A 23,813-nucleotide genomic window follows, 5' to 3' on the forward strand; every position below is an offset into this window, starting at 1 on the left:
ATTCACCTTTCCCAGGGTCGGATCTTCAGACAGCCTTTGTGACTATAGTTGGTCTGTCTGATTTAGACTGTAAGTCCCTTGTGACAGTAGCGTGTTCTCCTCTGTGTATTGTACGGCACTAAGCATGCCGATGGTATTCAGTAAATAACAGTAAGAGATTGTGGGAATGTTCTGAGGCCTTTGTGTATCTGCATAAATAGAAACCTCTTAGGGCAGGAAATAAAACTTGAGCAATTTATAGCTCTAAATCCTGCCACTTCTGCCTGTGAGAAGCCCCCGGCTCTTTTCTCACATCGGGAGGGCCTGAGGGTGGGACAAGACGATCAGTGAAAGCCAGCGGGTGCAGAGGAGTAAGCGCTGGAAAGGCTTGGGAAGACTGTTGTTCTTGCTTGGGCTCAGCTCCTTGCTCTTTGGGTTCTGAGCGTGTCACTTTGCTTTCCTCTCCCATCTGTGCAGCCAGGAGAGCGGGGACCTGCTGGTTCTGCAGGGCATGTGGGTTCGCTGGGTCCTCTGCCTTCCGCACCTCCCACTTGGAGTGCGGGGATGGGATGGGAAGTGGAGGGCATCGGGAAGCCCTCTGGTATCAGCAGCTCCCCAGCAGCACTGATCCTCCTCCCTGCCATTTAGCTGGGGTGTCTTCCATCAAGCTGCAGGAGCTGGTACACGTGGTGTAGTGCGGTGGGAATAGCCCTGCTCCCGGAGGCGTTGGGGTGCACCTTACCACAGCGAAACCAGAGCTCTTCCCCCTGTGACCGTTCTCCCTCCTGCCTCCTCAGCTGTGCTCCTTTCTCATGCCCTCGGCCTCGGGGCTGCCCGCTGAGGCTGGACGGCTGCAGCGCTGGCACGGACCGGGATACAGCTGTACGGTTCACATTTGGGGCAGGATGGAAACAGCAGCTTTGGCTCTGTGCCCCCCATCAGTCTTGTTCTGAAGGCTCAGATGCAGTTGCGTATTAAAACTGCTCAACCACGTCTAACAGCCCCCCTAGCATTGGCTCTGCAGAGACCACAATGTCGAGGTGACGAAGCTGCTGGACCCCGCTGGGGTAATTGCTTAGGAACTGCGCAGTTCTGATACAGGAGCTAAACTCACTCTCCCTCTCCCACCCTTTCTCTTCCAGCAAAAAGACGGTACCTTCGCTGCTGGGGGTTATATGCCCCCACTTCGGTTCAAAGCCCTGACGCTGGCTGTTGTGTTTGGAACCATGGTAGGAGGCATCATGATCCCAAACGGTGAGCGAGGAGCTGGGGGCAAGGGCTGGTTGCTTGGCTGTTTTCTCTGGTCTTTTTTTATTTGCGTTTCTGGGTGGGGTGGCCAGACTCACTGGGCTCTGGCAGTCCTGGAAGGGGCCTTTGCTGACTTCTTTTCTTCTTTGCCAGTGGAAACAGTTCTGGGCCTGACAGGTGCTACCATGGGAAGCCTCATTTGTTTTATCTGCCCAGCTCTTATTTACAAGAAGATCCACAAGAACGCACTTTGTTCACAGGTCAGTGCTGATGCTGCTTGATGTCTCCCTAAGCCCTCTGCAGAGCCTGGGAACGTAGTTAATTTGGCTGCAGGAGGGAAACTGCTCAGCACCTCCTCCAGCCTCCCTCTCCAGTTTGCCCAGTACAGGTGGGGGCTGTTCTGGTCGGCTGCTCTGAGCAGGGTTGCTTATGGGCATGCAGCAGAGGAGGTGCTGACCCGGTGCATGGCCTGCCCTGTGCTGGAACACCGGCTCTTTTTGTCCATCCAGCAGCAAGTGAAACATTCATTTGGTGCATAAACTGCTGCTTCCAGTCCACCTTCTGGTGGGCTTCAGGTTCTGTATCCGCAGAATGGGAAATCCAGGCAGCCTATAAAACCTTAACAGGCCTTACATCCCAACCTGCTCAGGCTGGGTAAAATAAACACGGTTTCTCAGCGATGCGGTTCTTGCTGCTGACCCTCAGCTTTCTGGTTTCAACCAAAATAATAATAAAAAGGAACACACACATAGAGGTGTTGCTTCAGGAATTGATTTTTAAAAAATTGGGGTCGTTTGGAGGCTGTTAGAAGTTTAGCTTTTCCTTTTGCTCCAGTTTGGATTGGCCTCCTCAGGGACTGAAACAAAGTGGCTCTTTGCTGGGCTTGATCTCTCTGCTTCTGCAAATACTGTGCTTTTTGTGGGGCTGAAGTTAACGTGTTTTGTTTTTTTCCTAACAATAACTTAATCCGCTGCCTTTAGCAGGCCTCTGCCCCGGCATTGCCAGTCACGACAGTGCTGGGCTGGGAATAAGGTTTTCGGCAAACTGCAGAGTCAGCAGGGGGAGAGGACGACATTTTTGTGGGTCCTACAGAACTAATGGCTTTTTCTGTGTTTAATGACTTGTGGGTTTGCAAATGTACATGAAGTTTTTAAGCAGGGCATATTTTTTTCTTTCCCCATGCTTTCTCTGACACAAGGAAATAGTCCAACTTTCCAGCTTTCACTCTGGATTCTGACACTTTGGTCCTAACTTCTTTGACTGAAACCCCAAGCAGGAGCCTGAATGCCAGCCTGGATTTTTCAGGGAAACAAAGAGCACTTTCAAGAATTGCTTTCTATTCCGGCTGAGCCAGAACGTTTCTCTGCAGTGCCTTGAAACTGCACTTAGGATGTGCTGAGCTCTTAGACTGGCTGCACAGAGGCGACTGTCAGCTGCCCGGGGTTGAACAGTGGGGCCCTCACAATGCTTGACCCGAAATGCTGGTCACACGGCTGGTGAAGATGTTTGTCCTGCAGAAAGCCCCACAAAGGAACAAGGGCTTATCTAAAGTATCAGTCCCCAGGTTACCCTGGCATTTCAAGGGGCTGGTAGCAAGCTGTCCAGTTTTCTCCTGAATGATCCATTATCTGTCAAGTTTGCATACTTGCTTTGACCGATGCACTGAAGTGCTGCAGCAAGGGCACACCTGCCTTCAGAAGCGCGCTAGGCTGCAGAGCACCTCCCCGCCTCCGCTCTGGAGCCAAATTCTGAGCCCCCCCTCTCCTTGTTCATCCAGGTCTTCTGCAAAGACTCATTTATTCTTTCCCTGAAGGCTCTGTCTTTGGTCTCCTCCTTCATTCCTGCTTTTCTTTGATCAGGCACTCCACTCCATCAAAATATGCTCCTGTGAAAAGTGGCAATTGAGGGGGAGAAGGAGCCAGCCCTAGGCGTAGCTGTCCCTTCCTGCTTTTCTCTGTCTGAACAATGAACACGTATCTTCTCCCTCCCTCCGTCATCTTTAGCTTTCTTCCAAAGCAGCAGACCTTCTCAATGCTAGCTTTTACACTTGCCTGAGTTATCTTGACTCTTGTGGTGCTGCTGCCGAGAACTGGCTGCTTTTATTGGGCCACCTCTGGCATCCGGCAAAGTCCCGTGTTGGGCAGCTTACGGGGCTGGCGAGACGGGGAGTTCAAATTTACTGGGCTGGGAACGTGGTGCAAGGTGGGGCTACAAAATGGGAAAGTTGCACTAGAAGTAGTGAAGAGGGTTCCAGGGGCAGGGATGTGGGCATTCCCAGGTGTTTGCCGGTCAGCAAAGAGCACTGGCAACTTCTACCAGCAAGCTTTTAATTATTGCAGCCGCTCATTAGCTGGCTGGGGCTGGGGCCGGGGCTGGGCTGGGCTGGGGGTGCGTGGTTGAAAGGCTTGCAGTGTTGGAAAGACAGTCAGCTAGCAGAGCAGTTAAAAGGCTTGAAGTCAGTCATGCAGTGCTGCGAACGAACTGGGGAGAGCGTTCTCTTTCTTGTGGTTAAGCATCAAGCTGTAAAGGTGCGGATCCGTGTCCAGCTGCCCTCCGGGAGCCTCGAGCCAGGGGGACAGTGAGGTTTGGCAGAGTGCTGCTGAAGGTCGGGTTAAGGTCTGTAAACAGAGTGTTTAACTTCGAACAGGAAGGTGTTGGCTTCCCAGTGTTGACACAAGCCTGTCCAAGAGGCCCCTCCTAGGGAGGCCAGAGCTGCTGTTGTCCCACTTGGGGAAGAGGAGCTGTGGAGAGGCTGCTCGAGGTCAGGAAATGACCCCTCGGTCTCGCTCCTGTGCGGATGGAAAAGAGATTCCCCTCTGCCCTCCCTGGCAGCGTGGCGGCCAGCACACCTTCACCGCAGGCACTTTAGGTCGGTACGGCCCTTCAAACACGGCATCTCTGCAGCAGTGCAGCAGAGGAGCCCGGCAGTGACCGGGGCTCTGCATTCCTTCGCCATGACTCTGTCCCTCCAAGCGCTTGGTGTCCAAAACAGCCCAGCTTGGAGGATGTCGTCACTCTACACAAATGCAGTTTTTTTGCTTCCCGCTGATGGCTCAGGCGTGGTTAGAGATGATCTGGGCTAATGGCACTTCTGTACAAAGTTCGAGTTATCTTCTGGGAGGAAGGACGACCGAGGGAAGGCGACCAGCAGAGGAAACGGCCGCGTAAACTTCCTCTCCTGAATTCCCGACCGTGCTCAGAGCACTTCTCTCGGGAGACAGGCTCTTGCCTTGCTGACCTGCCTGCTGGAGCAAGCTGCAGCCAGAGGGCTTTGCGTGTCCACTTGTTGTGTCCACACAGAGAGGCCCTCCTGGGGAAGGGTCTCAGCTTGTCAGAGATGTGAGGGAGATCCCTCCTGTGAGACCAGACACTGGCTTATAACTGCTTTGCTGTGCTGACCCTCTCCTTGCTCCAGGTTCTCAGCTCTCCAGCTGAACGCTCTGGGAGTAGGTGGCTCCACCGTGCTTGGTTCCTTGAGCGCTCAGTCCTTGCAGCCCCCATTCCTCTTCCTTCGATTGCCAGGTTAGCCTTGGGGGGGTCCTTTGAGTAAAAAGTGCCTGGTTTTCCATGTCAGGAGTGTCACCGTGGAGTTAAGCCAGATTGTGGACCTCTTTATTCTGGTCTTCACTTGCTGATGGAGGAGGTGAGGAGGAGGTGTGCTGATGGGGGGAGCTGAAGGTGAGGGATGGCTGCTGGTTCGTGGACAGCCCAGCCTGTCTTTGACTGCCACGTGTGCCCGTACCCGCTGCGCCGGGAAGCTCACAGATGAGCTCCAAATGTTAAACAATCAAAGGGGTTTTGAATCTAAGGCATTCAAGCCCGTGGTTCCCCACTAAGATAAGAAACAACAAAAATCCTTTTAAAACATTTAATGTTTTCAGACGTTTTCTACAGTTCCCTCCTCTCCCACGTTGCTTCTAGTTCCTGTGGCACCAGAATAGATCCTCTTTGTGGAAACGCTCTTCCTCTCCGCTGTTGTTTCTGGAAGATGCCAGAACAGCTCTGCAGTCACCAAATGCATTTCTGCCAGGGCTGTAGATTGTGTGAGGGGAGGAAGTGGACGAGCTCCAAGCCGAGGGCAGCAGTGGCAGGGACCTGCTGACTCTGCTTTTGGCCTGAGCAGGGTGGCAGGATATCTGCTCTTTGTGCACCCACGCGGCAAGGCAGGGAGCAGATTTTACTTCTGTTTCCTTTGCAACGTCTCTAAGGTCTGGCCTCTGCTCCCTGGCCGTGCTGCTCACCCCTTGTCCAGAGCTGCTTCATGTCCCGCCAACCTTTTCCTTCTGCAGCAGGCGCCTGTGTGTCTGCAGGGGGGTGCTGAGAGTGGGGTCTCCTGGGCCCAAGGCTCTGGCTGTGCTGGCCCATGTTTCTGTGCAATCCCCCTCAGCATGAGGAAGGAGAGGAAAATGTTAGCCTCTCCTCCCTCCCCTGAAGGTGCCAACATTTTAACTTCTCCTTTCAATTTCACCTCTCCCCCTTTATTTTCAGTTTTCTCCCTCTGGCAGCTTCCCATTGTAGCAGTGCTCCCCTATGTCTGTCCCTGGTTTTCTTCACACCGAGTAGCATCCTTTCGTTGTGCTTTTTGTTAATCGTGATGTGAATGCTGCAGGGTAAGGATTGTGGGGGAATAGGGTGAGTCCTGCAGGATGTGGTCCCCTTGTGAGCTGGTATCACAGCCCAAGCCAGAATCACCAACACTCTGGATGTTCCACTGCTCTGCCAAGGGGCCAGGCAGCTTGTGTGGTTCCTACTGGACAGCAGCAAGGTCGTGTACCAAAGCAGCATTTCTCCTTTGCAGGTTGAGACTTTTACGCAATTGCCTGGTGAAGCAGGCATACCAGGTTGTTCTTGTTAGGCGCCTGGTGGAAAAAGCGGTGCCTGCTCCCCAGCAGCCAGCACGGCCACAGCAGGGGCAGGGATGGGCGAACCAGCAGTCTGCTGTCTGCAAGCTCCAAGCATCGAGCAGGACAGCCATGAGGTGCAAAGAAAAGATGCAATTTGCAGCATTGTCTTGGATCCTTTGCTGCCGCATGCAGAGCTGCAGAAATAAGCCAGATCCTTGGCATTTCAGAGAGCAGGATATTCTTAATTTAAAAAAAAAAAAGAGAGAGGGGAATTGCTGCATCATAAATACCAGTTTGCTGCAAACTTTCAGCTTCCTGGCACTGCAGAGGCGTTTTCTGTTTTGCATATGATAGTTCCTGTAGCTTCTGTGGTCGGTTGTGAAAAGGAGTTTGTGGGGATGTAGGGAGACCCGAGTTTCTAGCAGGAGGTGCCGCTTCTTTGCCTGCTTCCTTCAGCACGGACTGTGGCCGACTCTCTCCTACCAGTCGTTCGCAGTGCTGTTGACGTGCATACCAGGTTCCATGAGAAGCCCTTACTGCGACAATTGCAAATGATTGTAAAAGGTAAAAATAATACAATAGGGTTTAATTAAATTTCCCCAGTCAGCATTGTTGACCAGCAATCCGTCTGCTCGGCTCTTCGCTCCAGTACCGCTCCCGTCCGGAGGAGCAGGGAGGCACTTGGCAGCCCTGCCACCAAACACGGCAGGCGTTCCTCTGCTCCCATTGCTGTCGCGCATCGTCTTGCTTGTCCTTCTTGAGTTACCCCATGAATTGCTAGTGTTCCCGGAGATATTTTTATTTTGTGGAGAGAGTTTTTTTAGTCTTTCTTACGGCTCATGTGGACATAGATCCTTTTAGGTCAATTTATCATTAGATAAAAAAACGTAGAAATGTTCTTTTTGGTGGTGGTCACCTCGGGGTGAGCGGGGACTGAGCGAGCGGCTGCGTGGTACTTGGTTACCTGCTGGCATTAAACCACAACAGTCGCTTTCTCCTTTTTCAGCTAGAGACATTCTGTAGAGCTCTTCCCTCCACAGGGTTCGGATTCTTTCTATCTTTATTCTGTTTGGTCCCAGCTTTCTGGAAATCAGTGAGTTACATCTTATCAGCTTCTTGAGTGCTGGCCACCAGGACTTGTGTGTGGACATCTTATTCTTGCTTTCAAAAATAAGAATATTTAAACAACTCCCAAGAAACCTTTCTAGGCTGTAAACAGGTCAGGTACCTCTGTTCTCAGCCAGACCTGATTTCATGGTGCTCTAATGTAGCTGCTGGAAATATCAGGGAATGAGTCTTTGCAGCTGGTCTCGTGTCTGCCACACGCATTTTTCTACCCTTACATCCTGTCCGCTTGCTTTTCAGCCCTTCTGATAACAGGAGTTGCCTTTTCAACAGCTTCCAGCATCTGAAACTTTCCTTTGAACGCCTCTACATCCAAACACAAATCTGAGCCAAAAGCTACTGGTTTTTTCTTTTCTGCCTCTTAAATTTCTGTCCTGTTCTCTCCCTGTTACTGACATGTGTAATTGCAAATTGCAGTGAGCTTTGAATTGTTTAGAGACACTGTTTGCATGAAGAATGCTGTACAGAGCAGTCCCGTTTGTTTTGCTGTGCTAACTGAAGTTCTGGCATGTTGTGCAGATTATACTGTGGATTGGCCTGGGAATACTGGTTATTAGTACCTATACCACCTTGTCTGCGACAGAGGACATCCCTGTGAAGACAGAAGTGGTGGGCTTGGAGCACCTGGATGGAGAGGAGAGCAGAATTGACCAGGATTCAGTCAAAATCCCAGGTATGTGTCTACTTGAGTTGTGCTTCCCAGCCCTGTTCCCAGCTCCACCTCCTAAGGAAAAAATACGTATTTTTCTTATTTTAAAAAGTGTGGTGGAAGCAGGGTCAATTCCAGGCAGCTCCATGCATCTTCACAGCATCCCGGGGACTTTTCCCAAGAAAGGCTGTAGTTTTGCCTTCTGGAAAAGCCTGGTGCAAGCTCTGATGGTACCTTGTGGGAGCTGTTCTTTTGAGAAGGGAAAAGAAAGGTAGGGTAAGGAACAGAGCATGGATCTACCCGTTCAGGGTAACAAATGCAGCTCTGTGAGTGCAGCCCAGCGATGGCTCCGTGTTGGCCACCTGTATGAGGGGTGTGAGTGTCCAAACAGGGCTGCTTTCACCATTTCTGCCAGTACATTGTCCGCAGTTCCAAGAACAAGCCATTCATTGCACTCAAAGGTATGTAAATTTATGGGCACTGACTTTTTTTTTGGTTGTGAGGATATAAATTTGGTTCGGTTTTAGCTCTGACAAAGCCCGTGATTATGCCTCTGCTTTGTTTACTGGTTCACATTATTTATTATTTGTTTACTGTGGCCGTTGATAGAATTACGGCCAATCCCTCCCTTCCCCAGCTGCAGGCTTGCCTTGCAAGGCCATTGCTAGCAGGTGTCGCCTGACCCTGCACTGCCCCTCGTCTGTGGCTGTGTCCTGTTTCTTTATTTTATTTTTGTTTGGATCTACTCGTGCTTTTTTTTTTTTTTTTTTTTTTTCCTTCTTTTGTTCTTTGGGGGCCTTGAAATATCCTCGCAGAGATTGAGAACGGAAGGGAGAAAGGGGCTGTCTCTTCTGGAGATCATCCTCCCTCCTGGTTGTTGGCTGTGTTCCTGCTGAGCAGCTTTGAGTGTCTTCGAGACACCGGTGCTGCTGCCGATAACATTCACTCCTGGGTTGCTCTGTCCCTGGCAGTGCTGGGGTTTTATGCATTTGCGCTCGTGGTTTACCCAAGGCGTGCATGCCTTCTCAGGCACTAGGATGCCCGTGAACTCTAAGCAAAAGATGCTCTCAATCCCTTAATCGAGCACACTCAGCAGGGCTGGGAGGAGGGATGCAATTGAATTCTTCCGTCTTGGTTAATTTTGGAGCAGTAACGGCCAAAGAACAGCTGCTTGTTTCAGGAGGAGTCGCTAATGACACGTGTTCTTGTGACTGGGAAAATAAAAAAAAGTCCCATAAAAGATGTTGTCCGCTGGAGTTTGCTAAATCTCTTCTCCGCTTCTTCTCCGCATGAACCAGGGTGGCAGAGCAGGACGCCCACGTCTAATCATGGTGTCGCGCAGCGACTCGTTGGTTGCCCTGCCGTACCCGCCGTGTGCACCCAGGGCTCGTTGCCATTAGCCTTCAGTGCGTGGTACTTGGTGCTGGATTAAATAATCCTACCTGAGAGGAAGGCGGGTTTAGTGCTCCTGGTTCATAAACTTCCCAGGGAGGAGCTGTGCAGCTCCTGAGGCAGTGACGAGCACCTGCCCGGGGATGCTCCGCTGCCCTCTGAGCTTGGTCTGGTCCCTTTTGTAGCAGGGGACTGCTGGCTCTGCCCTGGGAGCGCAGCCTGGCCTGGGTGCTCCATCCCCCGGGAGGAGGCAGCGGGATGGCGCAGAGGGAGATGGAGCCGGGAAGAGGAAGGGGAACAAGGATCGGTGCTGTGGGAGCAGCGGCGGGTGGATGGGGCTGCCCCAGGAGAGCTGCCCCGTGCCTTGGATCCGTGCCTCCCTGTGCCTCTGCGGGATGTCGGCCTGACTAGCAATGAGAGGCGTTAAATGGTGCCCTTCTTCCCCCTGCTGCCCACCCCGCAGCTCCCCCCTCATCCTCTCCTGGCTTGTTTTGCAAAGGCAGGAGCCTGCAGCCTGGAAAACGCCACAGCAGCTGCATCCTGTCATTCAGGGTGCACGCAGGATGCGGGCTGCCCCGCATCACCTGGGTGCCCCGCCGGCGCACATCTGGTCCGTGTTCCTCGTGTGGGGCTGCAGCTGGAATGCCCGGGCACTGCCCTGGCGCGAGCAGTGGGTGCTTGGCCCCTTCCCCAGGCGGTGGGTGCCGCCGGGCCCCTTCCCCATGGCCCCCGGCTGGGAGCTGCCTGGCCCAGGCAGACCTGGGGGCTGCACGGGGCCTTTTCCCAGTGCTGCCTTCACTGTCTGACTTTTGCCTGTCAGCATGTGAGAGGAGTTTTATTGGCCTCTTTGATGTTGCGGAGACCAGAACTGTACAGACTTTCATTAAAACTCTGCCCTGTGGGCCCTGGGATTATGAATATTAGAACATTGCCCTTTTATGTGAACACGTATTGACCAGCAAACTCTGAATAGTGTTTTTACTAACAACACCCAAGTGCCCATTACAGCCCCTGTCTGTATTGCTTGAGGTTTACTGTCAGCAGCTCTTCGGGAAAGGTATAAAACCCCTTTCAGAAACATTCTGCTGCTCCGTGCAGCATGTGCGCGTATGTTAAAAGGTTGCTAAGCTGCCTGTGAAAGCTCATGAAGGCAATTATCCATTTTAAAAAAAAAAGCTAATTAGGCAATTTCTCTCTGTATTTGAAAGCACCCTAGAGGGTCTCATGGGGTGGATTAAGATTTTGTAATATTTTTCAGCTCCTTACTTGATCGTTGCTGCTTCGTTTTCTTTTCTCTGGTGTTGTGCAATATCGGGTAACAAAGACCTGATTCACGCTCCTTGTGCAAGAGCACCCTTTCCCCAGTGCTCCAGGGAGCCCGCGTGCTGGGGACCCTTCTCCATCCATCCCACGTGTCCTCCTGGATGTGGTGGTCTGAGTCACACAGGCTTGGGTGAAACTGGGGTCTGTGTTTGGCTTCTCTGCTGGCACGCAGCAGGGCACGATGCTGAGTGCTCCACAGGCCTGGCGCTGCAGCTGCATGTTTGCCCCCGAAAAAGAGACCTGCCTGGCTGCAGGCTGCGTCCCCGCTGGCGTTATTAGCCAGAGCAGCCCCGAACATGTGTGAAACGTGGATTATGCACAGCTCCTAATAGCTGCAGGAACAGCTTGACTCTGCTGCAGCTCTCCCTGGTGCTTTGTGCGAGCGAGCTTTTAATAGTGCCTGTGACACAGAAAAGGAACTATCAGCCTCTTGTAATTTGGGTTCGTTTTTACTGCTGGTGCGTCAGGAGACAACTGTGAACTAATTTCAGTGATGCCATTCGATAACCTTGTGAAATCTGTAACCGTTTCGGGGGGAGGGGGGTTCTGGGAGGCACAGCTGGGGCGGGGGGGCTGTGTGGGGCTCCCCAGGGAAGGCTTGTCCCTGCCCTGCTTGGGGCTGCAGGGCTGCTCGGCATGTTTGAGGGCAGTGGTTCACCCCCATCCCTCTGCCCTGCTCGTTCTTCTTCATTTTCCTTAGCTGGAGCTTGTGGACCTTGCTCTGTTTCACTGCGCCGAAGCAATTTGAGTGAGTCTGGAGCTGGACCGGTATGAGCAGGTCCTGAAGCCCGTGTGCCTTGTCAGCCCTTGCATGATGCTCCAGGCATCGCTTAGCAGCACGGAGAGGGTGCTGTACTCCCCGGGCTCCCTGTACTGTCCCTGGGGCTCCCGGGGGTGCCTGTGTCGGATCCCCCTTGGCTCAGGGGGAGTGCGGCAGGGCTTGTCTTGCCGCCTCTGCCGAGAGCTGGGGGTGCGCACGCGGCTTTTGGCTACAGTCGCTGCTGCGGTGGACGAAAGCGATAGGAAAACTGTGTGAGGAGGGATTTAATGCCTTTCTGGGACCATTGCTACTATCCGAACCAGGAGCAGGGGGAGAAGGGAAGCTTTTAGGTTGCTAATCATGACATTTTATTGCAGCCTAGAGAGGCTGTTGGCAAACCACAACACATACGCGCGCGCACGCACACACACAAATCAGTTGCAGAAAGCCCTGGCTTCCCTGCGCCGCCCCGCGCGTGCGAGCCGAGCTGCCGGAGAGCGTCGTGAGCTGGGGCAGCTCGGCTGGACCCGCTGGCTGCGCCGAGGCACAGCGAACCCTCCCAGTGCTGCCTGACGCCCAGGTCCTGTTGTTGTGAGCCAAAGAGCTTTTACAGCCTCTCAGCCCTTGCCTGCAAAGTCCAATGCCACTCATAAAACATTAAGAGGCGCAGCATTACTGTAACGCTCTCCAAAGGGACCTGGAGGGCGACTAGACAGTTAGAGCGATTATTACACATCCTGAGCAAAATTGTTCTCTGCAAACCACATATAGCCCCTTATAGATTTCCATGCAGTGTGAGAGGTCGTTAATTCACGCCCTGATGATGAACTTAATTTTGTTTCCTGCTGAGCAAATGACGGCTTAGAGGCAACTTTGTCTTATTATGGCGTGGAGGCTTTTATTTTTGTTTGTGTTTTGTTTGTGTTTTGTTCTTTTCTTGCATTGTTTGCAGAGTGGGGAATGTGCTTCTGCCTCTTGATTTATGATTAACTCTTCTCCCAGCAGTGGGGCCTCCCCCGGTCCCTTGGTATGTCCCAGACCCGCAGGGGGTTTCACCTGCTGCAGGGTCCTGTGGCCAAGCCCTGCCCGGCACGGGGTTAGCTCTGGCTTTAACTCCTCCATTTCCCACTTGCGTGGAAGGCTTCCCCCCCTTTTCCTTTTCATTTCCCCTCTTAAGCATCATCTTGCCGCCGTGGGAATGGCTCTGCCCGCGTCACGGGTCTCTGGGTCCTCTGGTTTCGGATACGTCGCAGCCTTCTCCAAATGCAGCCATCTCCCGCCTTCATGAACCAATTAACGAAAAACTTTCCTCCAATAGAGTAAATAATTTTTTGCTGTGAGGCCAGGATTTAGCTGGGAACATCCGCAGCCGTGCTGAGCGCTCCTCTCCCCGGCCTCAGCCTCCCGCTTCCCAGGGCCCCCGTCCAGGGCTGGGCACCGGTTCCTGCAGTCCATTTTTTCCTGAAAGGAGGAGTGTCCTGCCCTGACTTGCTGAACCCTGGGAAGTCCCTTAATGGAGAGAGGGACCCTTGGGTACTAGATTTTAATTTCTCAGAAAATCCAAGTCCTTTTCTCCCCTCCCACTGTCATTCCCGAACCAAAGAAACTTGGAAAGCCGGCCAGGCCCTGCGCACGTCCCTCCAACGGGGCGCGGAGCTCTGGGCCAGGGAGTCCATGTTTCTGGAGAGGCGCTGGGTCCTTCTGGCACGGATCCCTCTGGGCCAGAATTTTGTACTTATTCCCCCCCAGCTCGGGTAAGGCCCACGCAGCTGAAGTTGTGGCAATCTCTGCTTTCCCATGAGTTCATCTTGTAATAAATCGCACCAGCCCTGCGGAGGGGGAGGAGAAAATTGAAAGATGTTTATAGAATTAATTCCCCAAAGGAAATCGCATGGGGGAGGGCAAAAGGGGGGAAGAGTTGGGAATTTTTTGTTACAGAAGATAGAGGAGTTTTTATTATTTTTTTTTACTTCAGTTTGTTGGATGGAAAAAAATCTGCAGAACAACTTCAGTGCTGGGAAACAATTAAGTTTCCTGCTCTGCTGCTCCTCTGAGGAGCTCAGTCCCTGTCCGCGCTATGTGGGTTGTCTTCTTCCACCCTGGGGTCGCAGGGACCGTTTCCATCCGTGGGACATGCCACGAATTCCACATGGTTACTTCAGTGCTGAACCCAGCAACTGGTTTGACTGGGATGCATCTTCCAGAAACGTCCCATCTCTTTGAGGGAAGGGGGGGGGGGGGGAGTGTGTGTGTGTGTGTGTGTCCCGCCCTGGAGTTCCCCTTTGTGCCTGTTCAATCGTGCTCCTCAAAACTTCGTGCCTTCTGCGGGCTTGCATGGCTCTCCTCCCGCCTGCCCATCCTTGCGGCGTTCAACGGGCTGGGGAAACGCTCGTGTGCTGAAAGGAAGAAAAAAAATGGGGAAAAAAAGAAAAGAAAAGAAAAGAGGTTTTGAGCCTCTTCGCAGGGTGCAGCCAGCACAGGCGGGCGATGGGGGCTGCGGCTGCACCCCACCGCGGGTTCTCCCGGTGCTCGGGGGTCCGGCGCGGGGAGCCGGGAGGATGCTACCATCTGGCGGCGTGGGCTCGCAGCGGCAGCCGGCTCCATCCCCGCCCCATCCCCGCTCCATCCCGGCCCTGCCTCGCTGCCTGGCCTGGGCTGCCGCGCCGCCAGCTCTGTCAAAAGCCTTTGTAGGGAAAACAAACAGGGGACCCCAGAACAAAAGCCCCAACCCCTCCGTACGAATGCTGGAGGGAAAATAGCTGTTTGGCTTGTGTTGGTAAAAGGGGCTGCAGCAGGCAAAGCAATCCCTTGGTGCTGCCGGTGGGCCGGCAGCGTGGCCATGTGTAACCTCCTGCAATGAGTTGTCCTGCCTTTGCAGACCAGAACCCGGCAGCAGAGGAGGCAGAGGATGGCCGCAATAAACCCAAACTGCTAGATGAGAAGGAGGAGATGGAACAGCCGCAAATCAAGGTGCCCATGCAGGTACCCAAGAGAGAGGAGGAGAGAGGAAAGCTGGAGGAGAAAGTGCAGCTTGACCGTCCTGATCAAGGTAACGAGGAGCCAGGAGAAAGGGTGCTGGTGTTGGGGCTGGGAGGTGTATGTTGCAGGACTATTTTGGATAAAGATCCTGATCTCTGTGCATTATCTCATGGACTGAAGGTGATTTAGTGTTTGATGCTCTCGAGGCTCATTAGGAATGCAGCCGCCTGATGAGGAAGGGAAGGCAGGGCTGAAAAAGGGCAGCGTGTGCTGGGTGTGCTGTGAGCCTGCTGCCTGTTACCTTCTCCCATCAGTCCCAAGCTCCCTAACCCTGCCTGTTGCCCACCCTAGGGATCGCCCTGCCCGTGGGGGAAGCGCATCGCCACGAGCCACCCGTCCCGCACGATGAAGTCGTCGTGGACATGGGGCGAGAGCGGGAGGAATCTGATGAGAACAAGCTTGTGCCTGGAGGAGCCGACGATCATCTGCTTAAGCTGGCGCCGGAGGAGCCAGCCGTGCCGAATCCCCAGAAAGAAGCACTTGGCCCGAAACAAGGGAAGGAAGCGATTGCTGAGAACCAACTGCGGGGAGGGACTGACGAGCCTGTTAAGAATCCAAAGAACGTCCTGGAGGTGATCGTGCAGCAGGATGGCAGGCCGCCATACAAAGAGCTGGAGCCAGATAAACAAGTGCTGGAAGCCAAGGCGCAAGCTGCTGTGCCGGACGGTGAGAAGAAAGCTGAGGCTGCAGGTGACAGGGAGAAATCAAAGCTCCAGCTCCCCAGGAAAGCAGAGGAGGCTGCGAAGTCCGTGGAGAAGGAAGCCAACCCTGGTAAGCTCCCTCCACAGCAGCTTGTCTGAAAAAACTCTCCTCTTGGCCTGTAATCCCCCCGGAGACCGGGCAATTCGGCTGTTCCTACCTACACCCCAGTGTTCCCTTTGAATTTCACGGGATTAGCACGTGAGCGCGCACAGCCCCTTCAGCAGCTGTTGGGGGAAAGGAGGAATCTGGTGGCTTTGACAGCTACTATAATATCTGTCAAACAGTTGTTTGCTAGCCTACTAAATGTCAGGTGCCATGCTGTTCCTGTGTGTCTCCGAACTCGCTGGGGACATGGAGCCGGGAGATCTTGACAGGTAACACATTGCTAAGTGCCCGTCTAAAAGCTAGTTAGAACAGTTCTTGCATTTTAATTGGCTGAGGTAGTTAGTGCTGGCTCGCTGCCATGCGTCTATAAGATTGTTAAATATTTTTTTTTATTACTTCCCTTGCAGTCATCGGGTTGAATGTAAACTGTGCTGGCTTAGGCAGGGAGGGACAACACGATGTGGAGTCATTTTAGCGAACATCTGCTGCTAGAGCATCCTTATTGACAGCAAAGGTCTGCTGATCTGTTGGCTTGCAGGTGAGAAGCAGGAGCTGCCCTTCCCGGACAGAGTGGATCAGCTGGAACCGCGGGAGGCCCGAAACACCAAGGAGAAGCAACAGGAGAACACGGAGAACAAGCTGGAAGGTGAGTGTGCATCCCCAGGGTGCGCAGGGAGGGGAGGGTGCTGGGCTTCCCCCAGGAGCCAGCGCTGCCAGTGCAGGATTTCTGTCTGCAGGACGGTGCCAGCCAGCGCTGTTCTTGGCGCTTGCCAGCACGGAGCTTTAGGCCGTGGTCCCCTCCGCCACAGCGGCAGTTGGTGCCTGTCCCCGGCAGGCTGGCGCAGGCTGGCTGTGCCACGCTGCAGCCCCTGGCAGAGCCATGTCAGGACATCAGTCATGCCGGTGCCCTGGCAAGAGCGAGACTGGAGCAAAACTGTTTGGCTGGTGTGAGACAGGGGGAGGTGGGTGGGCATCGCCCTGCAGCCTCGCAGCATGGGGCAGATGTGGGCTTTGGCACGAGGGGGGCCGTGGACACGTAGCCGCGTGGGGGAGCGGTGGCAAAGCCCTGTCTGCTCCTTCTGTGGGGCTGCGGTGCTGGTACCGTGCGGTGAGCCCTTCCTGGGGCTGAGCTGGTTGCCTTTGACCTTTGCCTTGTGAGAGGGGATGGAGCCTGGGCTGGGACCTGCAGCCTGTGCATGGAGGGGTCCCACGGCTCTTCGCCTCCGTTCTGGTCCGGAGGCTGTGGGCACTTGGCCCGATGAACGATGGCAGCAGGCAGGCTCTGCTCCCAGGAGGCATAGTGCCCTCCTCTTTGTTTGGTGGTTGCATCTTGGTTTTCTAATTATTTTCTTTCCATTCTGTATTGCAATGGGACTTAAAAACCCGAGTGTAAAAAGCTAGCGGTGGGTATGGACTGTGAGGTCTCCTCACATTTCAAGGAGGACGAAGGGACCTGAGTTCCCCTGGGGTTTTCCATCTCAGTCTGTGTGGGACTTGCCAAAGATGCTCTCCCATGGGGATGGCAGCAGAGGTGGTCTGGGCTCGTTCTGCTCCTCTGCTCGGAGCTGAGTTTCATACTCAGAGGCTGGGAGAGGGTGGAAAGGGTGAAAAGATGTCAGGGGAGCAAGGCAGGGGCACACAGCCCCGTGGATGCCCTCTGCAAACAGCTGCCTTGCCGGGACTGTTGTTGAGTGCTTGGGCTGTAGCTGCCCTGGGCCCTGTGAACTCAGGTGCTTTCATTTTGTAATTGTTTAAGATGGTTTTTATGAAGAGAGCCTGTTAAAACCCAGCCAAAGCACTGGCTGGGGCCTGCTTTCCCCATGATCAAAGGAGGAGCCGGGAGATAGCGTCGCCTTTTGTTTGTGTGGAAGAGGTGTGCTGCACAAACAGAAGAGCTGCACATGTTTGCAGAGCTCTCAGGCGAGAAACGCTTTGATTTGGCATTAAACCTGTGCCTGCTGTGTGTTCAGCCCAAACATTCCCATGCTGAGCTGGGACCTGGCGGTCTTGGAGAGCGAGATAGTAGAAATGACTTCTGTTTTCATTGTTTATTCTGAGCAAAGTGCGAAAAATAAACAGATCTTGAGAAGTCAATTGCTCTCTTGAAATGACCAAATTCCCCCTCGCAGCCCAGCTTTCTGTAAACGGAGCAGAAAGGGAATTCCAGGGGCCCTTGGCTAATAGTGCCATAATGTGAACTGGAAATATTTCTCTGTAATCACCTTGTGGGTGATTAGCGGGACAGGGGGAGGCAGTGCGTGCTGGAGAAGGATTAATCTGGACAGCATCCCTTTTTAATTTAAATGGCATTTTACAGGCTATTAATTTTGACATTATTTCCTGTGGGGCATAATAGTCCAGGAACACCTTGAGTTTCAGAGGAAGGCTGCTTGCTGGTGTGGGAGGCAAGCGACACGCAGTTTTATACCCTCCAGATGCGATGTGATACGGCTGGGTGTCTGTCCAGGCAGAGAAAAGGCTTCAACGTTTCCATGCAGACCTGAGACTCATAGTTTGTGCGTGACGTCTTGCTTGCAGTGAGTGAATCAACGTGAGTCACTTCTGCTTGGCCCAAGATGCACTCGTCTGTTCTGTGACTCCGTGGCTGCGAAGGGTCGGTGGGCAGGGATTTCCTTCTGTGATATGGCACGGGGAGCTCAGCTTTATTGCGATGGCGCTGGGCACGGCAGGAGGAGGGGCTGCCTGCCTGTGCCGCTGCGGTTCCCACCTGCCTGCGCTGCTGCGTGCCAGAGTACTCGGCCGCTAAACCTTGGACTGCTCCTCGAGATCCCAGCCCTTCCCCTGCGCGCAAAGCCAGCGTCCTTGGCAGGATCGCTTGGTGGGTGTTTTCCATCTGTGGGCCAGGCTAGACCTTGGCTGAGCCAGGGTAACAGGCAGCGGTGGCCTCTCATCACTCTGACTGTCAGCTGGGACTTGTTCCCTGAAAAGACCCAGCTCAGTGTCTGTGTGTCGCATTGGGTTGATGTTTCTGTGTAGGTTTATCCCACTGTGTGGGTAGTTTCCCTCTGAGGGCAGCCCCCTGCGCTGTGCCTTAGTGGGCTTCTTCCAGTTTCTCCTAAGATTGCCCATTTGCTGTTGCTGGCCTTGCCAGGCTCTGTTTAGCTGGGATGGTGTCTTTGCTGTGCATTCAGAGATGAGCTGCTTTTGAGAAGCCTGACCTACCTGGAGAGCCAACCTGCAGCAGTGCTGGGGCTTCCTCCCGGCACTGCAGGCTGCTTTAACGGCAGCTTCACCTGGCGTGGGCAGCCGAGCCCCTCGCTCTCGGCTGGCTTCTGCCAGGCCCGTCCTCATCCAGCCCCTGAACCGAGCAGCCGCCTCGTCCTTCTCTGCACTGGGACCCCAGCAGCGCAGCTCCCCTGTTCCTTTTTGCAGCTTTTCTTCCTGAGTGGTTAATGGTGAGAGCTTGGGTTTGATTCCTCCAGCCAGATCTCCCCGGGAGGACAGGACATGCCTTAGCAGGTGTGCTAGCGAGCAGCCAGCCCGAGTGTTTGGCTGCTGGTCCCTGCGGAGGTGTGCCGGAGCGTGCCGCTGCGATTGCCGTCAGCAGAGCTGTGCCGTGTCCTTCCTCCCCAGCGAAGGGCAGCATTTGCAGAGCAGGGCCTGCTGCCAAGGAAAGCCCCTCCAGTGCGGAGAGGTGATGAGTGAGGGCTTTGCGTCATGGCTTTTTTCTTTTCTTTTTCTTTTTTCCCCCTTTTCTAGAAGCAGGGCAGGCGAAACTGCTCGATCACGCTGTGCTGCTGCAGGTGATCAAAGAACAGCAGGTACAGCAGAAGCAGCTACTTGACCAGCAGGCAAAGCTGCTGGCTGTAATTGAGGAGCAGCACAAGGAGATCCACCAGCAAAGGCAGGAGGAGGGAGGAGAGGAAAAGCCAAAGCAAGGTAAGGACATCACCAAAGAGTGTGACCCCTCCCCAGGCTGATCACTGCTCAAAGCAGCTTTAAAGTCGGACTGCGAGATATCTGAGTCCCTTGGGCATATGGCAGGATCCACCCTGTGAAAGCCGTTGCTGTGGCTGACCCCGGCCTCCCCCGCCCCTGTGCGTGGGCATACCGCTCTCCCCCGTGGCTGTCCTTGTTCTCCCATGTGGCTGTGCAAGGTGCGATCTCTTCTCCCGTCCCCTGTTGTATAGAATGTGGTAGCAGGAGAAGGGAAACTCTCCCTTGTAAGAAAAAGCTTTCACACGTCGCTTTTTGTTCTGCAGTGGAAGCGCCGCAGGAGCCTGCTGCAGCCATCCCCAAGAGCAAGGACGACGAGGGCCCCGGTGTTCAGCCAGAAGCTGCTGTGAGGCCGCTCAGCAAAGAGCTGTTGGAGCAGCCTGTGCAGGGCGCGGGCCGGCAGCCGGCCGACGCCGCAGAGCAGCGCAGGGGCACTGCAGGAAAGCTGGAAGAGGCCGGGCACCGGCGTGAGATTCCTGGGGCTCCTCCCAAGGAGCGGAAGGTGCTGTCACAGGAGAATGACAGAGCTGTTAAAAATCCTGTGGAGAACTGGGATCCTCTTCACGGGGATGCCCAACGCATTTCAGCAGCCAGAAACCACCTAGAAAAGAAACCCATGGCAGAGGATTTAGGAGATCGTGAAGCCAAAGCTGGAAGAGACGTCCACGAGAAGAATTCCCTGAAAGCCGTGGAAGTAGCTACAGCTCCCATCCAAAGAGAACAGCTGGGGGCTGCCAAAGTTCAGGGAGTAGCAGGAAAGAGCCTGGAAAGAGACTCGGGAACAGACCTTAAATCCAAAGCACTGAGTCAGGTGGAGCCCAAAGACCTGGCAGTAGCGCTGGACTCCTCCAGTAGAAGGAGCGTGGCAGAGAGCGAGCAGCGCCTACGGGAGCGTCAGGGAGGTGCAGACACGGAGGGAGCTGAGGGTGCTGGCAGAGGGCAGCAGGCCTTGCAGAAGGACCTGGCTGGCAAAGGGGAGGCAAAGGAAGAAGTTCCTCGGGAGAACGTGGTGGATGTGGCCCAGGACTTGCAGGGAGGTCTGCGGGGCAAGCAGAGACACGGGGATGGAGGTCTCTTAAACGGTGCTGAGAAGAAACCAGGCCCTGAGAATGCTCCTGCCCAAAAGACTGAGAAAGGAGCCGCTGCCCAGGGGGACCAGAAGCTGGACCACGATGTCAAACCGAACCGGGACCTGAAGCTGCAGGCGGACCTGGACCTCCGCCGGCGGAGACGGGACCTGCTGCCTCCTGAGGAGGAGGAGGAGGCTGCACAGGGGGCGGGGGTCTTCATTGGCCTGAACCCCCTTCCAGATGTGAAAGTAAACGACCTCCGGAGTGCTCTAGAGACACGATTAAACCAAGTTGCGGAGGGGGCTCAGCAGGTGGTCCACAGCCGGCAGATCAAGCAGATGACGCAGGCAGATGGGAGCATGTGAGCGGGGTGGTCGTGCTCGGTGGGTGGCTGCGGGATGTTGGCCACAGGCACAAGGCTGAGGAGCTCCGCAGGGGAAGGTTCAAGTTAACCAGCTGGGGTTTTGGCCACTGTTGCTCAGGCGGTGGTTGGTCTGAGCCAGCAGCGCTTTGCTGGACGCGGTGCTTGGACCCACGGGATCTGCTCGGACATGTGAGCACTGTCCTGGGAACTGTGGGCTTCTGAGTAGCTACGATGGCACCTCCCTGTGTGTGCCTGCAGGTATCCGAGGAGATGGCAACCCTGAAAGAAAAGCTCCTGCTGTCCTCTGGCTTTCAGAGGTTGCCACCTACATTGGTTCCCTGCCAGGCCAGCTTTCAAAGACCTTCTTTAACATCTTGTTCATATCAAATTGCCTTCTTCATCCAGCTCTCAACTCCCCTTTCAGAACCGAGGTGGTTGTCCGCGAGGTTCCCCTGCCTGCCTGGGACACCTTCCCCGGCCTTGGGTTCCCTCACCCTGGCTGTGCAGGGCTCTGGGGCAGAGGTCCAGGGCTGCGGGAGGAGGGGAACCGGGGATTACACATCTCGGGGAAAGGCTTTATTCTGGAGAAGCATCAAGTCATGAGTTGAGGACCAGCTTAGCCAATTGCTTTGGTGTTTCTCTTGAAATGGGAGCTGTTAGTCTTGCATGTTTAGGAGACAGTTGTGGTTTAGGAACCTAGTTTAGTAGAAATGCTGCCTTAAACGGGCACAACTGCTGCTGTTGTGCTGCCTCTACTCCCAGGGATTTAATTGGTTGGCCACACACTAGCAATAACATGGAGCTTTGCTCTCACCACCCTCCCTGGATGCTCAACTCTCATCTGTGCTTTCAAGCTTGACTTCTGTCCAAAGTGCATTATGAAGCTCAACCTGGGGGCTGCAGACTGCACCCCCCCTCCCCAAACCAGCTTGATTTTTCTGCAAGATATGATTTAATTTGAGAACAAAAGATGTGGCTTAAAAGGGCAGACTTGGGGGGCTTGGCTCAGGCATACCTACCTCTTCTCTCTGTAATGCGGTAGAGCGTGTTTGTTTTGCGCGTTCTTCCCAGCCCCCCTCTGCATTGTGTTTTACATCCATAGATGTCTGTACTCCGCCACTGGAAATTATTTTATGAGTGAGGAAGGGAAGAGCTTCTATGAGAGTCCTGGTTCGCTTCAGGCTCCCAGACAGTGATTCATCCCTTTGGGTTTTTTTTTTGTTTTGTTTTGCTTGTTTTTACATCCTGACTTGCGAATGTAAGAAATCAAATCCCAAAGCGCTCAGTAGAATGGCTGAAATTTCCCAGCCTGGAGTCTACAGACCTCATCACTGTGGTGGTTTTTATATCTGTATCTCAAAGTGTCTTTGGTAAACTAGCCTCGTTGAGTGTGTGTCCGATGGGACCTCGCAGAGCCAGGGATGAGTTGTTACCAGACACGTGGGACTGTCACCCCAGCTCTGGTCACTTGGGAACTCTGCTGCTGCCTGCCTGGGATGCGTGCCTGTTGCTTGAAGGATGTCGTCTTAATTTCTCATTAAAATGACACAGAGCCACAGGGCAACAGCCACCGACTTGGGCATGCTTCTTCAGGAGGACCACCCGCACTACTTCCCCCCTATGTGGCTCTCATGGCCTTAACCCTCAGGACTGCCCCTGCAGTACACACAAGCTTCTCCATGACGCTGTCTTAAAGCACAAACAACACGGCCGGGAGCTGCTCTGCAGCTATGTGCGTGTCAGTCACGGCAGGGACAGCAGCAGCTCTGGAGCACGTGTCTCAAGTCCACAGCAGGGAGACAGGCCCAGGCTTTGTCCCCTGTGGCACCAACCAGCCTTTCTAAAGTGAGGGAGCCAGCGCAGGAGCTGGATCTGCACCTTCCTGCCCTTCGCTGCCTGCCAGGCTCTGGCCTGGGCTGTCCCGGGCAGCGAGGGCAGGCTCTTGCCCCATGGAGTCAGACCTGCCTGTTTTGTTGGCGTTGTCTGCGTGAACACAAAGGACCAAAGATACTCCTGACATTCCTCAGCAGCTGGAACAGCCTGGGCATCCCAGGCCAGGCTGGAAGCTGGCAGGAGCTGCTTTGTCTCTGCCTGCTGGGGACTGCTCATGCTGGGATGGAACACTTGGCAGGAGGGACGGAGGGGAGGCTGAGCTGATCAATAAAATAAGCTGAAGCATTTTGATCTGAATTATTTTTTCTTTTAAATAAAACAAATACATATAAGCCTTATTCAGCGCTGGGCTGTGGCAGCCTGGGCAGGCAGTGGCATCTGTGCTGCTCGGTACCCACAGGGACTTACCTTGCTGAAGGAAAAGCAGCTTTTGTGCTCTTCTGAGCTTTGCTGCTCCCAGCTGCTGGGGCACAGGAGGGGAGGCCGCTGCCCGGCTGCTGCCCTCCCGTTGCCTCACAGACGGGACTGGCCCGGGGAGGAAAACCTCGGGTGTGACATTTGGGGGATGCAGCAGCTGCAGCAGAGGCACTGCTGGAGCAGGGGGCTGGAGCAGGGCTGGGAGCTGCCACCCCCACACACACCGCGGGGGGCTGCCTTCGCCGGGCCAGGGAGCTGGGGGGGTCGGTCCCTGCCCTACGAGCCCTCGGCACCCCCGGGCTGGCGGCAGCAGAGCCCGGCAGCGCCGCGCCACCCGGCTGTCATTAAGCACAAACCAGGTCGCCGCTGCAGAGATTTTATTTTTCGCGAAGCGTCTCCGGGCCGTGGGGCCGCCACCGCCGTCGTCATGTCGCCTTCGCCTGCAAAGAGCCGCGGTTCAGGCCGGCCCGGGGCCGCCGCAGCCGGGCCCGGGGCCGCCCCCCCTTCCCCGCCGGGCCCAGGACGTACCGCCCGGGAGAAGCAATCCTGCAGCGCCCGGAACTCCTGCAGGCAGGTGTCCCGCCGCAGCTCCGCCGGCCCCGCCGCCGCCGCCGCTACGCACCGTCCGTAGGCCGCCGCCTGCGGGGAACGACGCGGAAGGGGAGTGGGACGCCGGGCTCGCCGGGCCCTCCCCGGCCGGAGCCCCCCCGGCCCCGCCGGCCCCACCTGCTCCCCGCAGCCCGCCAGCAGCGCGGGGAAGCGCCGCAGCCGCGCCCGCGCCCGCAGCCACACGCCACGGCCCGACATCGCCGCTGCCGCCTCACCGCCTGGGCGCCGCCATGGCGGGGCAGCCGGGATTGGTCGCTCGCCACGCTCGTCAAAGCATCCGCTCTCCTATTGGGTGCCGACGGACTCCCGCCTCCCTGGCTCGTCGATAGGTGGAGCG

The 23,813-nt window shown here is 54.9% G+C and overlaps 2 protein-coding genes across 2 annotated transcripts in view; one reads left to right on the forward strand and one right to left on the reverse strand.

Moving 5' to 3' along the window:
• The window catches only part of SLC38A10 (solute carrier family 38 member 10), a 38,943-nt gene extending 16,202 nt beyond the window's left edge, over positions 1 to 22,741 (forward strand). Inside the window, exons 9-16 of the mRNA XM_080375076.1 lie at positions 1,122 to 1,233; positions 1,381 to 1,487; positions 7,716 to 7,869; positions 14,199 to 14,369; positions 14,651 to 15,130; positions 15,705 to 15,812; positions 18,887 to 19,066; positions 19,390 to 22,741. Of these exons, the coding sequence (XP_080231202.1) occupies positions 1,122 to 1,233; positions 1,381 to 1,487; positions 7,716 to 7,869; positions 14,199 to 14,369; positions 14,651 to 15,130; positions 15,705 to 15,812; positions 18,887 to 19,066; positions 19,390 to 20,558 (2,481 nt within the window). The 3' untranslated portion in view covers positions 20,559 to 22,741. The remainder of the gene's footprint in view (positions 1 to 1,121; positions 1,234 to 1,380; positions 1,488 to 7,715; positions 7,870 to 14,198; positions 14,370 to 14,650; positions 15,131 to 15,704; positions 15,813 to 18,886; positions 19,067 to 19,389) is intronic.
• Positions 22,742 to 23,227: 486 nt separating this feature from the next.
• Positions 23,228 to 23,795, reverse strand: NDUFAF8 (NADH:ubiquinone oxidoreductase complex assembly factor 8). Its single transcript, XM_080375245.1, has 3 exons — positions 23,594 to 23,795; positions 23,396 to 23,506; positions 23,228 to 23,307 (listed from the first exon to the last, which is right to left on the reverse strand). Exons 1-3 carry the CDS (start codon positions 23,672 to 23,674, stop codon positions 23,293 to 23,295), a joined length of 207 nt encoding a protein of 68 aa, XP_080231371.1. The 5' UTR covers positions 23,675 to 23,795; the 3' UTR covers positions 23,228 to 23,292.
• Positions 23,796 to 23,813: the final 18 nt, after the last annotated feature.

Source organism: Falco punctatus, assembly GCF_963210335.1.
Source record: "Falco punctatus genome assembly, chromosome: 1".
Classification (NCBI taxonomy): Eukaryota; Metazoa; Chordata; class Aves; order Falconiformes; family Falconidae; genus Falco; species Falco punctatus.